Source organism: Petaurus breviceps, unplaced genomic scaffold (assembly GCF_028583685.1).
Source record: "Petaurus breviceps papuanus isolate PSGF00001 unplaced genomic scaffold, PetGlider_PUasm1.0 90604, whole genome shotgun sequence".
Taxonomy (NCBI): domain Eukaryota; kingdom Metazoa; phylum Chordata; class Mammalia; order Diprotodontia; family Petauridae; genus Petaurus; species Petaurus breviceps.
Genome location: NW_027187285.1, coordinates 2122778 through 2138724, shown reverse-complemented (window position 1 = coordinate 2138724; position 15947 = coordinate 2122778). Strand labels below are relative to the sequence as shown.

The 15947-nt window shown below is 37.0% G+C and overlaps 1 protein-coding gene across 1 annotated transcript in view; it reads right to left on the bottom strand.

Annotated features, from left to right (window-relative positions):
* Nucleotides 1-11845, bottom strand: part of COPB2 (COPI coat complex subunit beta 2) — a 42274-nt gene extending 30429 nt beyond the window's left edge. Inside the window, exons 1-5 of the mRNA XM_069063877.1 lie at nt 11688-11845; nt 6235-6372; nt 2735-2821; nt 2385-2511; nt 1322-1470 (exon numbers count right to left, since the gene is read on the bottom strand). Of these exons, the coding sequence (XP_068919978.1) occupies nt 1322-1470; nt 2385-2511; nt 2735-2821; nt 6235-6372; nt 11688-11690 (504 nt within the window). The 5' untranslated portion in view covers nt 11691-11845. The remainder of the gene's footprint in view (nt 1-1321; nt 1471-2384; nt 2512-2734; nt 2822-6234; nt 6373-11687) is intronic.
* Nucleotides 11846-15947: the final 4102 nt, after the last annotated feature.

The window sequence follows — 15947 nt, the reverse complement described above, 5'->3', positions numbered from 1 at the left end:
CTAAAAAAGAGAATAGGAAATATTCAATCAAACTATACCAGAACAGAGAGATACAAATAAATCATTCATTCAACAGCTAAGGTATTTGCAGAAGACTCATAGAGGATACAAAAATATATCAACAATTTAAAATCTGTGACTCAGTGTATATACTATCAAGTAGGGCAGAATGATAAAATCCAGAAATACAGTATGACTATTTCAATTCTTTGCCACAGACAAGGAAAAATAGAAGGGGGAGGGAGAAAAAATAAGAATGTCAGAGCTAAAAAGGAACTTTTTTAAAGTCATGCAATCCAACCCTCTCACTTTACAGTTAAGAAAATTCATATTCAGTAAAGTTAAATGACTTGGGGGCGGCCAGGTGGTGCAGTAAGTAAGAGTGCCTGCCCCAGAGTTGGGAGACCTGGGATCGAATCCAGGCTCAGATACTTAGCACCCACCCAGAAATAACTGGCCATGTAACCTTGAGCAAGTTACTTAACCCCAATTGCTTTAAAAAAAAAAAAAGTTAAATGACTTGGTCAAGGTTACATGGCTATAAAATAGCTGATATTAGACTTGATCCCATGTTTAAATCCTTCAGTGTTCTTTCTACTAGATTAGAGCTCTAATGGAAGGAAGGATAAAACCCCAAGAGAGGTTCTAATCATAGCATTCTGTGTGAGCTGAAGAAGATATTAAAAAAGCAATCAAGACAATAACTAAATTAGTTGAAATATTGGAGGCAAGCAACAACAAATGTTAGAAACATGAGTTTTAATTTATGAATAAGAAGTTCATGTATAAGAAAAATATTTAAGAAAAAAGGGAATCTGGATTTTTAAAAATACAGTATATACAGCGGAGAACAACAAAGAAAATGCTAAAAAGCAGACAAGGAACCAGTAATCTAGAAAAGGTCTTGACATTTTTAAAAGTTTGCTAACACGTTCCACATGATTGCAAATGTATAACCTGTATCTGACTGTTTACCATCTCATGGAGGGTGGCGGGGGGGGGGAGGAAGAGATAGAATTTATAACTCAAAACTAAAAAAATAAAACAAATGTTATTGGGGGAAAAATACTGCATATTAAAATTTATTAATAGCTAAAAAACAATACCCTAGAATACCTAAATTTTCCATTATAATCCTACATTAGGTGCTATATGTCATTTTTTAAAAGAGAAATTATACTTTTGATTCAAAATAAGAGGGCATATTTGACTTCAAAATGAGCTTTTGAGAACTTCTGAAATGCTAATTAACCTCTGTGGAAATGAAGAAGCATCTAAAATTCACTAACAACCACAGTCAACACAAATATGTCTACTGTACCTTGATAGTTCTATCCAAAGAGGCACTAGCAAACTGATTATTGTCCTTAGGGTTTATGACAATCTGCATAACATAGTGAGTATGTCCTTCAAACACCTGTGAGCAAGACCATTTTTTATCCCAATCCCACAGTTTAATCAGCATGTCATCTAGTAAAAAAAAAAAAATTTCAAGTTACTAGATTGTTTATATTATAGCCACTGTCCTCACAAAATTCTTTAAAAAGCTTACTATTGAATCATTCTAAAACAGGAGAAAAAATGAAAACTATACTTTCAAAAGAACAAAAATAACATTAGTAACAACACTAATTTTTTTAAAGCATATATGTAATAATATAAGTATAAGAATTTTCTGAGAAAATTCAAAGAAACACCCATCAGGTTTTAAAGTAGCAATAATAACTAAGAGAAATCAATATGACTAGAGTATATATATATATATATATATATATATATATATATATATATATATATATATATATATATATATATAGCTATTACTACAGCTCAGTAAAATTGACTAGAGGATATCACTAGCTCTGAAGGAATCTGAAATGGCTATTATGATGAAAAAGATATTGTTATCAAAGTATAAAAGAACTAATCATTAATGCTCACATCTTGAATTTAATTTTTAAATGTTTTAAATGTCCATAACCAATCTAATGACATTCATTTTACAGTTGGCCTCTAAAAAACTCACTGTTTTGTATATGTTAATAAGCAAAGCTAGTCTAACTATAAAAGTAAAATTGCCTGGGAAGTGGAAATCTGCCAACACTTCACTCATCAGCATGTAAATGAGCTTTCTGTTTGGCAGATGTTTGAGCAACCAGACCTTTGGGTCTTCCTATCTCAGCTATCACTTTTCAAATTCTAAGCACAGTTGATATTTCATTAAAAACACAAAAGGAGTTAGCGGATTTAAACACTCCATATGCTAGTGAATGTTAGAAATTTCAATTGGAACATCAGTAAAAGAACAGGATTTTTTAGTGGATGGAAAATGAGTAACCTAGAGAGTTTCAGAGGATAAAGTGAGATATTATATAATGTCTTACCACTGCTAGTTAAAATGAAAGGTTGAGTTGGATGGACAGCAATACAACGAATATAGTCTGAGTGTGCTTCAAACATATGAACTCTCTCCAAAGTGTTATAATTGAAGACTCTAATTTGCATGTCATCCTAGAGAGAAAAGTAACAAAAATTTCCAAATAAGAACTGATATCATGTCTATAAAGTAAATTGAACAAAAGCCTTATTATAGGCACAAAGCTGAGGCTTCAAAAAATATCAAAGATTAACAAGATAGGAAAAGAAAATTCTGGAAATTATTTACATATTTGTCAACTAATTCAGAAAATGATAAAAGGAAAGGAAAATACTCTCAAAATCTTGGACTACTTACTGCTCCTGTGACTACCCAATTCTTCCTTGCAACAAACTTTGCTGCTCGAACAGGAAGATCACATACTTCAAATGTCTTCACCAGAGTCTTAAAATTTTAAAAGAAAGAAATATGCTGAAGTTGTGATTAAATGAAAATACCTTCTGCTAGTTTAAAAACAATGCACTCTGTCAATTCCGTATTACAAGAGACCAAAAATGATAACACTACAAAAATCTAAGGGATATATACATTAAAAAGCATTCTAATTCTATCAATTATATCTTCCCATGTCTTGTCAAGTGTATTATATCTGATAAGATTTAGATCAGTGGTGTTAAATTCAAATAGAAATGACCCCTACAGGCAGTATATTGACTTAGAAATCCAGAAATTGGAGTGGCCAGGTGGCGCAGTGAGTAAGAGCACCAGCCCCAGAGTCAAGAGACCTGGGATCGGTTCTGGGCTCAGATACTTAACACCCACACAAAAACAACTGACCGTGTAACCTTGAGCAAGTTTCTTAACCCCAATTGCTTAGGGGCGGGCCAAGTGGTACAGTGAGTAAGAGTGCCGGCCCCAGTGTTGGGAAACCTGGGATCGGTTCCGGGCTCAGATATTTAGCAGCCACACAAAAATAACTGGCCATGTAACCTTGAGCAAGTTACTTAACCCAATTGCTTAAAAAAAAAAAAAGAAATCTACAAATTAACATTATCTATACTATAATGTATTTTATTCTTTTTTTTTTTTTTTTAAGCAATTGGGGTTAAGTAACTTGCTCAAGGTTACACGGCCAGTTATTATTTCTGGGTGTGGTGCTGAGTATCTGAGCCCGGATTTGATCCAGGTCATCCCGACACTGGAGCCGGTGCTCTTACTCACTGAGCCACCTAGACACCCCTAAGCAATTGGGGTTAAGTAACTTGCTCAAGGTTACACGGCCAGGTGTTTCTGGGTGGGTGCTAAGTGTCTGAGCCCGGGATTCGATCTCCAGGTGTTCTCAACACTGGAGCCGATGCTCTTACTCGCTGTGCTACCTGGCCGCCCCAATGTATTTTATTCTGTTAAACATTTCCCAATTATATATTTTTTCTTTTAATTTACTTTTAGCTTATAACATTCAGTTCCACAAGTTTTTCAGTTGTAAATTTTCTCCCCCTCCCTCACCTTCTCTCCCCTTTCCCCGCCATGGCGGCATGCAATCCAATACAGGATCTACAGATATCTTCATATTAAACATTAGTCAAGTTGTAAAGAAGAATTATAACCAATGGAATGAACAAGAAGAAAGAAGAAACAAAACAAAAGAGAGCGAGTAGTTTGCTTCAATCCGCATTCAGATTCCGTAATTCTTTCTCTGAGTGTAGATAGCCTTTTCCATCACGAGTCTTTTGGAGTTGTCTTATAACCTTGCAATGCTAAGAAGAGCCCAGTCTATCAAAGTTAGTCATCACAGATACAATGTGTCTGTAATTGTGTGCAATGTTCTCCTGGCTCTGCTCCCCTCACTCAACATCAGTTTATATCCAAGTTATTATGAAGTCCGCCTGCTCATTCATATACATAACTTGTTTAGACATTCCCCAATTGATGGGCATCCCCTCAATTTCCGATTCTTTGCCACCACAAAAAGAGCTGCTATATTTTTGTACATACATGTTCTTTTCCCACTTATATGATCTCTCTGGGATACAACCCTAGAAGCCAATTATATTTTAACATGACTGGGCCTCACAGGAGTTTGCCTTTTTTTCTCCTTCTTCCCTTCTAGATACCCTCCTTCCTTCTAATTTGACGCCTTTAATTTAGACCTAATGGAATCTTACTGTTATTTTTTAAACAACAATCTATGTAAATTTAATTTTATAACAAGAGATGGCCAGTAATTAAAAATGAAGAGTCACAGAAGTTAACTGCAATATATATATATAGATATATATATATATATATACACACACACACACACACACATATATATATATATAACTGAAATCAAATAAGGAGATGGTCTGATATGGTCAGACCAGTGCTTTAGGAAAATTACTTTGGCAGTTGTATAGAAGATGACCTGTCAAGGAAAGAGATTAACCAAACAGAATCAGAGCTAGAACAAAACTTGAAAGTCAACAAGTCCGACAGCCTTGTTTTACAGATGAGGCAACTAAGGCCTCAAAGGGTTATATGATTTGACCAGGGTGACACAGCTAACAATTACCCAAGACAGGATTTGAATTTAGGTCTTCCTGACTCAAAATCCAGTGCTCTGTTCACTGCACCAACAAGATTAGAGGTGAGGAGATTGATTAGGAGGCTACTTGTCCCCAAACAGAAGAGAGGCAATAAGAATTTGAATTAGGTTCATGGCCTTGGAAGTGGAGAGGAGGAGACAGATTTAAGCAATGGGTGGAACTGACAAGATTCAGCAAATGATTGGATATGTGGCGTGAAATCGAGTGAGGAGTCAAGAATAACACCATTAGTTCTAATTCTTATTAACAACATGAATAATGTGAAAATGTTTAATATGAATGTATATGTAGAGCCTGTATCACATTGCATGCCATCTTGTAGACAGGGGAAGGAAGGAAGAGGGAGAAATTTTAAAATTCCAAAGCTTAAGGAAGTGAATGTTGAAAACTAAAAATAAATAAATAAATAAATGTTTTTCAAAAATTAGGGGGAAAAAGACTAACACCACAGTTGAAAACTTAGGTGGACCTCAAAGATGGTAGTATTCAACACAGAAATAAAGAAGTTCAGAAATGGGGTGACTATGGTAAAAAATTCAGTTCTGGGACACAATGAATTTGAGATGCTTTAGGGAAATATATTTAGAAATATCCAGGGGGCGGCCAGGTAGCACAGCGAGTAAGAGCACCAGCTCCAGTGTTGAAAAGACCTGGAGATCAAATCCCGGGCTCAGACACTTAGCACCCACCCAGAAACACCTGGCCGTGTAACCTTGAGCAAGTTACTTAACCCCAATTGCTTAGGGGCGGCCAGGTGGCTCAGCGAGTAAGAGCACCGGCTCCAGTGTCAGGATGACCTGGATCAAATCTGGGCTCAGATACTCAGCACCACACCCAGAAATAATAACTGGCCGTGTAACCTTGAGCAAGTTACTTAACCCCGATTGCTTAAAAAAAAAAAAAAAAGAAATATCCAGGAAGTTAGAAATATGCCCCTGATACTCTAAAAAAACTAAGATTAGATATAGCAATGTGGTAATCACCTATATTCCAGACATACTATATTAATAATCATGTGATCAAGAATTGACTGTACTTGCTTCACATCCTATATCTTCTCTTACAGGACCCAAATATATCATATAATAATATCTAAGTCAGTAAAGCTAATGTTTAAGATTGTCAGAAATTTTTCTTAAATAACACACATATATTTAACAACTTTGATGGATTCACTGTGAGAATCTATTAATATATCTTTTACTTTTACACTGAGCATATACTGATACAGTACTTTTTCTATTAAGTGCTCTAAAAAAATATCCTTACCTGTGTTTCATGATTCCAAACACAGACACTGCCATTGTAAAGACTAGCCAACATCCATGGCTCTGTAGGATGCAAATCAACACTCTTGACTCGATCAGATCGAGCAGTTAGCTTCCTTTTGATATCAAGTCTAAGAGGCTAAAGAGAAATTAAAAACATTACATTATTAAGTGAATAAAATACAATCAGTTTTTCAAGAAGTTTCCTCTCATATAAAAACTCTGGTATATTCAAGTTAGTATACAACTATTTTTTTTTCTTCACCATACCAAAATTCAGAAAAAATTTCAGGTTTAATGCTCCTATTTCCTCTCTTACCACAGAAAGCACAAATATATAGAAATGTTCACATGGCCAAATCTTAAGCCTAACCATTTAGCCAGTAATCTTGATTCTCTCTTGTAATTTTGTGTTTCTATAATTTGTGTCTTGACAAAAAAAAGTCTAATTGTCATTTAAAGAGTACAGATAATATTGAATTATATGTAATAAATTATATAAAATTTTTTAAAATGGTGTGTGTGTGTGTGTGTGTGTGTGTGTGTGATTATGAAAGCCTTATACAAGTCCAAGTAATAGAACTGCTTTGGCAAAAATAACTGTTAAACAGTTTAAAGTAAGATTGATTTGTAAGAGACAAGTGTAATACACAATCATCAATGGATTTTGGAGTTTATATGAAAATGTTTATGATATTTTATGGGCTTTGGCATTTTTGATTCTTTTGAATCTAGAGCTTATAATACATGTCCAGTTTCAAACATGGTCTAAATATTTACCTGGAAAGTTAGTTCATATTCCATGTCTATCAAATTCTTAGCTTTCCTACTGTCTGACACTGATGACAGACAAGAGTTATGAGTCATTTTGATTCTGGACAACAACCTGAAAGAAAATGTCTAAACCCAAAGAAATACATCTGTACAGAAATCCATTTGTCAGAAATCGATTTTATTATACCTTTAATATCTCTGGAAATCTTCATAGAAAAACCTTTTTACACATTTCAATTTGTCCATTTGTTTATTAAGTTCTTACTATATGCAATGTGCTAAGCAATGGAGGAGCTACCAAGAGTAATATACAGTCCCTGTCTTTGGGAAACTTGCAATTTACTAGAAGAATATAACACATACAGAAATAACTTTAATATAAAATAATACATAACTGAATAACAGATGAAAATAAAGTCCTGTAAAGGTTTAAGGATAAAAATTCATTATAGACTGTAAAGATCAAGGAGGGCCTCATGACAGAAGGGTTATTTTAGCTGATCTTTCAAGAACAGGAGAAACAACCAGCAAAAAGAACACTTCAGGAATAAAGAATAACATGAGCAAAGGCATGAGGACAGTAAAATGCATGACATATATACCAGAAGAGGTGAGCAGCCTAATTCAGCTGGATCAGAGATAAAATAGCAGAGGGAATAGTATGACAAAGAGTTGTCTTACTTTTATTTTCCAAACATCTGTTGGCATGATATCTCTGCCAAAAGCAGAGCAGCTAATTCTTGGTTTGCTTTAATAAATACATTCCTCACAAAGGGGAAAACAACAGTAAGGAAGACTGCTATTCTGAATTTGATCCTGAATAAAAAAGGAAAAACTATATGCTTAAATATAGTTTATATGCTTAAATAGATATAATAAAAATCTTGGGGAAGGGAAGTGATCACTCTATCTGAGAATGAGAGGAAACATGGCATAGTGGACTAACTGTTGGACTTAAAAGAGGAAAACATGGGTTCAAATTCCACCTGATCCTCACTAGCTGTGTGATCCTGTACAAATCATTTAAAGGCCATGGCCTCAGTTTCTTTATCTATAAAATACAGATGATAATAACTGTACTATTTACCGTCTCAGGTTATTATGAGGTTCAAATGTGGTTATGTAAAACAATTTGCAAACCTTGTAAGTGCTTTATAATTTTTTTATTACTATTAGTTAATACTATTAGTTATTTCAGCTTATTTCATTTAGCCCAACATTTTAACATGGTTAAAGAGCCTTCTGGATCCCAAATCTGTACCTTCCTGCCTGCATCTACAAATACAAGAAGCATGCCGTCTTTCCCCTTATCCAAACCATTAATAAAATATTAAACAGCACAGGCCAAGTTCAAGCACTCTACTAAAGACCTCTAAGTCGACACTGACCCATTAATGAGTATTCTTTGGGTTTAGTCATTCAACCAGTTCTGAATCCACTTTTGCTTTACTCTCATAAAGCCAATTCATATCTATCTTTCCCATAAGGCTAGCGTAAGACGCTTAGTGAAATACTTTGCTGAAACCTAGGAAAACTATTCTGTTATTTTGTAGTAAAATTAATCCTCTGAAAAAATCCAATGACTTTACTGTGGCACAACCTATTTTTGATCAAGTTATTCCAGCACAATTTTCTTTTCCAGATTTTCATTAACCTTACCTTTGATAATACATTACAGAATTTTGCCAGGAATCAAAGTCAGGTTATAATATATAGAACATTCCCTTTTTGAAAAGTTGGAATGACATTATTTGCTCTTTTTCAGTCCTCTACTATCCTAAAAACTCCTAATAATATTTCAATAATCACAACCACCATTATAGCTACCCTGGGATGTAGCTTGGGGGAGAGCAAACAGCATGACAAAAGGCTTCAGTCATGCTAATTGAGAAATGGTCGAAATAACTGATATTTAGCCTAAGGAAGAGTAGAATTAGTGGGGAATATAACTATCTTCAAGATTGGGGTGGAGATAGAGGGTCTTATGGAAGAGGGATTGTCCTTGTTCTTTTTGGTCCAAAAGGACAGAACCAGAAATTCTGATAAGAAGTCACATATAGAAAAAAACTTCTAACAAAAGAGCTATCCCCAAATAGAATAGGATGCCTTGGAAGACAATGAGTTACTCCTCTCTAGATACCTTCAAGCCATCCAACATTCCCTTCTTTTCACTTCACAACATCCACTGCCATACAATCCTCACTATCTTCAGCTTTCCCTGTTATCTTCACCTACCTTTTCTACCTTCTAGTACTTCTCTATATGTTTTCTTGATTCCATTCACTCCAGCATCCCTCAGTAACTCCCCCAAGTAGCTCCTTTCCCTCTACCTACAAACATGCTAATTCTCCCCTATTTAAAAAAAAAAAATGATCTCTTTATATTGCTACTCCAGTGAACTACATCCTGTTTTTAAAAAAGTCTTCTCACTGCCAAACTCCTCAAAAGAAGTGTTACCTCTGCCTCTACTTCCTCATCACTCAAAAACTCTATACTCACTACCTTGTCATTTAACCCAAACTACTCTTTTGAGTTATCACCAAAGACCTATGAATTGCCAAAGGTCTCTCCTTAGTTTTCAACCTCCATGACCTCTGTGGTATCTGATGTTACAGACTATGCATTTATTTATCTTGGAATTTTGTCTATCATGGGCATTGGTAACACTTGGCTTTCAGTAATTTCTCATTCTTTCAATAAACATGTATTAAGTACCTAATATTTTCTAGATATCAAAGGAAGATACAAAGGTCAATTAAGACAAAGTCCATGCCCTCATAGAGCTTATAGTCTAGTAAGTGAATAAAACACACAATTAATTCAATACATAGTTGTCTATACAAAATAACAAGTTACATGAGGTCCTGAGGGAAAGACATTAATCACCTGGGAGGGAAAGGATCAGAGAAAACTTCATAAAGAAAGTAGCATTTAACCATCTCCATAATCAGAAAGGAACCAATAGTCTCGCTACACTCGTTAGACCTCATTTGTATTATTACATTTAGATGCTACATTTTAAAAATGACAAGCTAAACTCTATCTAAAGGATGGTAGGAAGACTCATTATCATCCCATACATGGATTATTGAAAAAACTGTTCAAGAGGTAAGATTTAGCAAGGAATTAACTTCAAATATTTAAAAAGCCATCATGTGATAGAGATGGGTTTATTTTATGTGATTTTAGAGAGCAAAACAAAGATGAGTGGGTAAAATTATAAAGAATGAGCCCAACATTACAAAGAAGTTCCTGACAATTAGATTTCTCTAAAACTGGAGTGCATTGTCTCCCAAAGTACTAAATGCTCTGTCCCTAAGGGTGCTTAGACACAGATTAAGTGATGACTTGCCACAGTAGGAGATTTAGGTGGATGGTAGGACTAGATGACTTCTTACATCTCTTCAAACTCTATGATTCTAACTGTGATGTTGCTATTGATTGTGTAACTTTGGACAAATCATTTAACTTTTTCTGACCTACATCCCCTAGTCAGGAAGATTAAATTTTTCCTAAGATTCTTTCATGACTAAATTATTTTATGAGTTCATCAAATTTTGTGATGGGAAAAGGGAAGAAAAAATAAACCTGGCCTAAAAACACTTTACATTTTCTTAAGAGGCAAGAAATGTGCACTTCTGAGGAAGTCCTGAATGTAATAATAACACAATGTAATAATAACCACGACATATTTATAAAGATATTTCTGAGAATGAGAAATAATACTCAAGTGACATTAAAACGGCAACTTTTGCTTTTAGAAATATAAGGAATGGACAACAGTAGTTTTTATATAGCAAACTTCTTCTTTCTATAGATCTAAAACACCTAGTAATGTACACTTCAACATTTATTTCTAGATTAATAAAATTCCAGTTAAAAAGGTTGGAGACAATTTTATTAGCCTTAGTTTGTCCATTATGTACATAAAAATGTTTGCTATCCTTAACTTTATACCTTTTAAGTAGTTTATAACAGGATCAAGTACCTATTTTCCGTAGTATATTCTGCACTCGTGTCAAGTTTTGTATCATAATGCCCATAGGGTTGGAAGGTAACTTGAAAATCATCTAAATGAGCACTTTTAAGGTAGAACTTTGATGCTAATAGTAGCATCTCCTGAGAAATGACCCGCCTCGAAAACCGGCATTCATTTTAGAAACAGCCATTATGATATGGTCTTTAAGTCAGCACAGTCCTTGTCTTTCTCTGGTAAGAGAAGCAGCAGCCTGACAGTTATACTGGGCTTTAAAGGTCTGCAAAACGCTTCGCCCACGTTACTTCATTTGGTCCAGGGAGGACTAGAGATGTTATTTCCACTTCACAGGTGAGGAAACTGAGTCTCAGAGAGATCAAATAATGTACCCACGAGGGAAAGCAGCCGACACCCCGTTTCTGCCACTTGCAGTCCACCCTTGGCCCCCATACCACTCGCTGTCCGTCCCCCGCCCTTTCCCTCCTTAGGGGGCCCGTAACTCCTGCACAGAGCCAGGTGGGGACGGGGGCGGCTGGAGCCCAGGGCGCTCCCAGGGCCTGTCTTCCCCTCCCCCTCTCCCGTCACAGGAGGGCCGGAGGAGATCCCCGGAGCTGCCCCGGCCACAGCAACCCCTGCAGGGCCAGCACCGATCCGCCCCACGCTTTTATTTATTTATTTTTAAGCCTGCAAGGCCAAGGTCTCACCATGGCTCCGTCAGCGCTGCCGAACTCCCTCGCTCAATGCCGGGTCCCGGGGCCCGCTAGCTCGGGGTGGACGCTGGCAGGGGCAGAACACTGACCAATTTACTGACGTGGAGCTTCCGGGAGGCCGGCTCTCGCGAGTTCTTACTTCCAGCACGGGAACGCCCGGACTAACCTCGCGAGAGTTTTCACCTCTCCCTGCCTCAGGATTCACATTCCCCCCACCCACCACCACCTCACTTCCGTTCGTTGCCTTGGCAACCCAGACTGAGACCGAGGCTCGAACAGAGCCTGGGACGTGGGAGGGTCGGTCGTTTGGCCTCGGGTCTTCTCTCTCCCCCCCAGAATCAGAGGGCTTGCGGAGCTGCAGGGAACGTGTACTGTGGGAGGAGAGGCGCCCATGCTTAACGATCCCCGCGATGCCCAGGTTGAGGCGAACCCACTCCTCCGGGGAAGAAAACCTTCCTACCCCCCATGCGCCTGGTCCCTGAGGAAACAGAGGCAGCCTGGCCTAGTAGAGCGGCTCGGGGGTGTGAAGAAGCCCTGGTATGTCTGGGGAAGCCCAGAAATGCAGACTCAAGGCCTGGCTGCCCGTCACCCCGGGGACTTAGAGGTGGAAGGGATGCTAGAGATCACCCGCGCGCCCTCCTCCCCACGCCTGCCTTTTTACAGATGAGACAAATCAGAACCATTGCCTTTGGGATGGGGCGGGTGGTGCTAGTGTCCAGAGAAGGTTGGATTCGAATCCTGCTTCAGATACTTTGTGACCTTTAACTTCTTAGCCTTAGTTTCCTCCTCTGTGTGTAGGAACTGAACTAAGGGGGGTTTTTTGAGGGGGAGGGAGAAATTTTACCCCCAAATGTTGGGGGAAATATACGTTGTTTCTTACTATATCTGTGAAATAAATATCCCTTTGTAAAAACCAGTCTATGTTAAATGGTCATATGGAATTGGGGGGCTAGTTACTGGCCCTCTAAAAATAGAAGAAAACAGCCAGTGGAACTTTGAACTGATGAACCAGAGAAAAAGCAACCCCAAGTTTCACGGGGTACCTAAGAAGAAGGGAGAGAGGCAGCCTACCCCAGAGAAAGTGAGGCGAGAGCAACCTCTTTAATGTGAGATGGTAAGATAATGTATGAAAAGCGCTTTCCATCCAAGTTTTGACCAAAGTTTTATAACTGAGCTATTATAAATCCAGAACTCCACTAAAGAACCTCACCTCTATTCTTGGTCTCAGTCTCTGACTGTAAAAGATAGGGGGTGAACTAAATTATGTGCACTGTGGTTTGATAACTATTTTAAAAATGAAATACAAACTCCTTGTACCGGAGGAGACAGATTTTATTTTAAAATAATATTTATTTTTTCCCCAATTATATTCATTTTTAAAAATTTCGAGTTCAAATTCCCTATTTCCCCTCCCCTTTTCCTGAGAGTAAGCAATTTAATATGTTATATATGTGCAATTATACAAAACATTTCCATATTAGTAATGTTGTGAAAGAAAACAGACAAAAATGAAAAAATAAAGTGAAAAATTGTATGCTTTGATCTGCATTCAGACTCCCTCACTTCTTTCTCTGAAGGTGGATAGCATTTTTCATCATGAGTCCTTTGGAATTGTCTTGGATCATTGTATTGCTGAGTCGTTCACAATTGATCATCATACAATAATGGTGTTACTGTGTACAATGTACCAGTTCTGCTCATTGTTGCATGAGTTCATTTAGGTCTTTCCAGGTTTTTCTGAAATTATCCTGCTTGTCTTTTCTTAAAGCACAATAGTATTCCATTACAATCATGTACCACACTTTGTTCAGCCATTCCCAAATTGATGGATATCACCTCAATTTCTAATTCTTTGCCACTATGAATATTTTTGTCAAATAGGCATCCCTTCCCTCCCCCCATTTTTTTAATCTCTGTATACAGAGCTAGAAATGGTATTGCTAGATCAAAAGATATGAAGTTTTATAGCCCTTTGGAACTACTTCCAAATTGTTTTACAAGACTGTTGGATCAGTTCACAACTCCACTAACAGTGCATTAGTATCCCAATTTTCCCACAGTCCCTCCAACATTTATCATTTTCCTTTTCTGTCATATTTGCCAATATGATAGGTGTGAGGTGGTACCTCAGATTTGTTTTAATTTGCATTTCTCTAATCAATAGTGATTTAGAGCATTTTTTATATGACTATAGATAGCTTTAATTTCTTCTGCTGTTTATATATATATACTTTGACCATTCATCAATTGGAGAATGACTGGTATTCACATAGATTTTACCCAGTTCTCTATATATTTGAGAAATGAGGCCTTTATCAGAGACATTTGCTGTAAAATTTTAGCTTTCTGCTTTCCTTCTAATCTTGGTTGCATTTGGTTTTGTTTGTGCAGAACCTTTTAAATTTAATATAATTAAAATTATCTATTTTGTATCTAGTAATGCTCTTTATCTCTTGTCTGGTCATAAATTCTCCCCTCCTCCATAGATCAGACAAACTCTTGCTCTCCTAAATTGTTTATGGTGTCACCCTTTATGTCTAAATCATGTACCCATTTTGACCTTACCTTGGTATACTATGTGAGATGTATAGTATCTCTGTATACTATGGTCTATACCTGGTTTCTTCTGCCCTTCTGTTTTCAAGTTTTCCCAGCAGTTTTTGTCAAATAGTGATTTCTTGTCCCAAAAGTGTGGGACACTAGATTACTACAGTTGTTTACAACTCTGTGTTATGTACCTAATCTGGTCCACCAATGGAAACAAATTAAGGTTGGAAATTTGAGGTTTCCTAGGGAGGAGCTTCTTGAACAATTTGCAATTAAGTGACAGACAGAAGAAGAGCAGAGAATCTTCATCTCTGGATATCTTTGAGAAGATTCTCCCAATCTTCAGGAGCAAAGGAAGAACAACAACAATGACTGATCTTTGGGAAGAAAATAGATATCTTGCTGGATTTTAGACATGTAGTGTGGTGTAACTAGAAGTGTACCAGGTCAGGAGTCCTTGGTTCTAGACCTAGCTGTGCATCTGTCTGCGGGCACTTCACCTAACCAATTTCTTTGAACCTCAGTTTTCTCACCTGTAAAATGTAGATAGAATTGTGCACAGGGGGTTGTAGGGATCAAGTGAGATAAACTCATGTGCATTTTGTAACTGAGTTACTAGGTAAATATAAGGTATTGCTTGATTGAAGACAAGGAGATTGAACTAATAGTTTGTAATCTTTTTTTTTGTCTCTATCCCTGAGCAATGATTAGTAGGTTTATTATCCCACTGATGCTTCTACCTGGCTTTGTAGAAGATGCTTATTCTGACCATCATAAATATAACTCATACTTTAACTAAACACTTGCCTGGTTTATAGCTACTTATAACTAATAAGAACTTTATAGTGTACAAGGTATAGAATACAATAAAAAGAAATGCTTGTTCTTTCACTGTGGTTGAAACAAACATTTTAATAAGATAGAACACACACACTTCCATAGATAGAGCATTTATTGAATGTTAAATATGTGCCAGGCACTGTGCTAAGTGTTGCTATATTAATAAAAGCAAGCAAGACAGTTGTCCTTAAGGAGCTTGTATTCTAATAGAGAATACATAAAGAGGAGATAGAAAGGGAAGGTGCACATTCTGATGTGGTATAGAGATAGCCAGGAAGTAAGGTGGAAGCCTGGATCCAGATAAGACATGAGAAAAACTCAGTCAGATTCACAGTGGTTCTAGGGGCAGAGGCCAAGGTTCTGATGGAAAAGAGGCAGAGATGATGTTCCAACCAGAAACAGAATGGCATGGAAGTGGCCATGATATGAATATTTTGGGAAAATGCCTTTATGTTTGGTTCTTGTAGTTTTCCACCTACTCCCTCTGTGACATTTAGAGAGTTTGAGAGGGGTGGCTAGGTGGTGCAGTGAATAGAGCACTGGCCCTGGAATCAAGAGGACCTGAGTTCAAATGTGCCCTCAGACACTTGATACACTTACAAGCCATGTGACTTTGGGCAAGTCACTTAACCCCAATTGCCCTCCAAAAAGCAAAAAAAAAAGTTTGAGAGATGTAATTTCTGGTTAATTAGAAATTTTATTAATAATGCTAATACTTTAATAAGAGAGGTCAGTGGAATGCCAAAGACCTGAGTAGAGCACAATGGACTTCCCTACCTTAGATTAAATTCCATGTAAGGTAAGGTGAGATCTGACCAAGTGTAAGGGTTATGGGATTTAAAGATCTCCCATGCCCCATGGACGTGC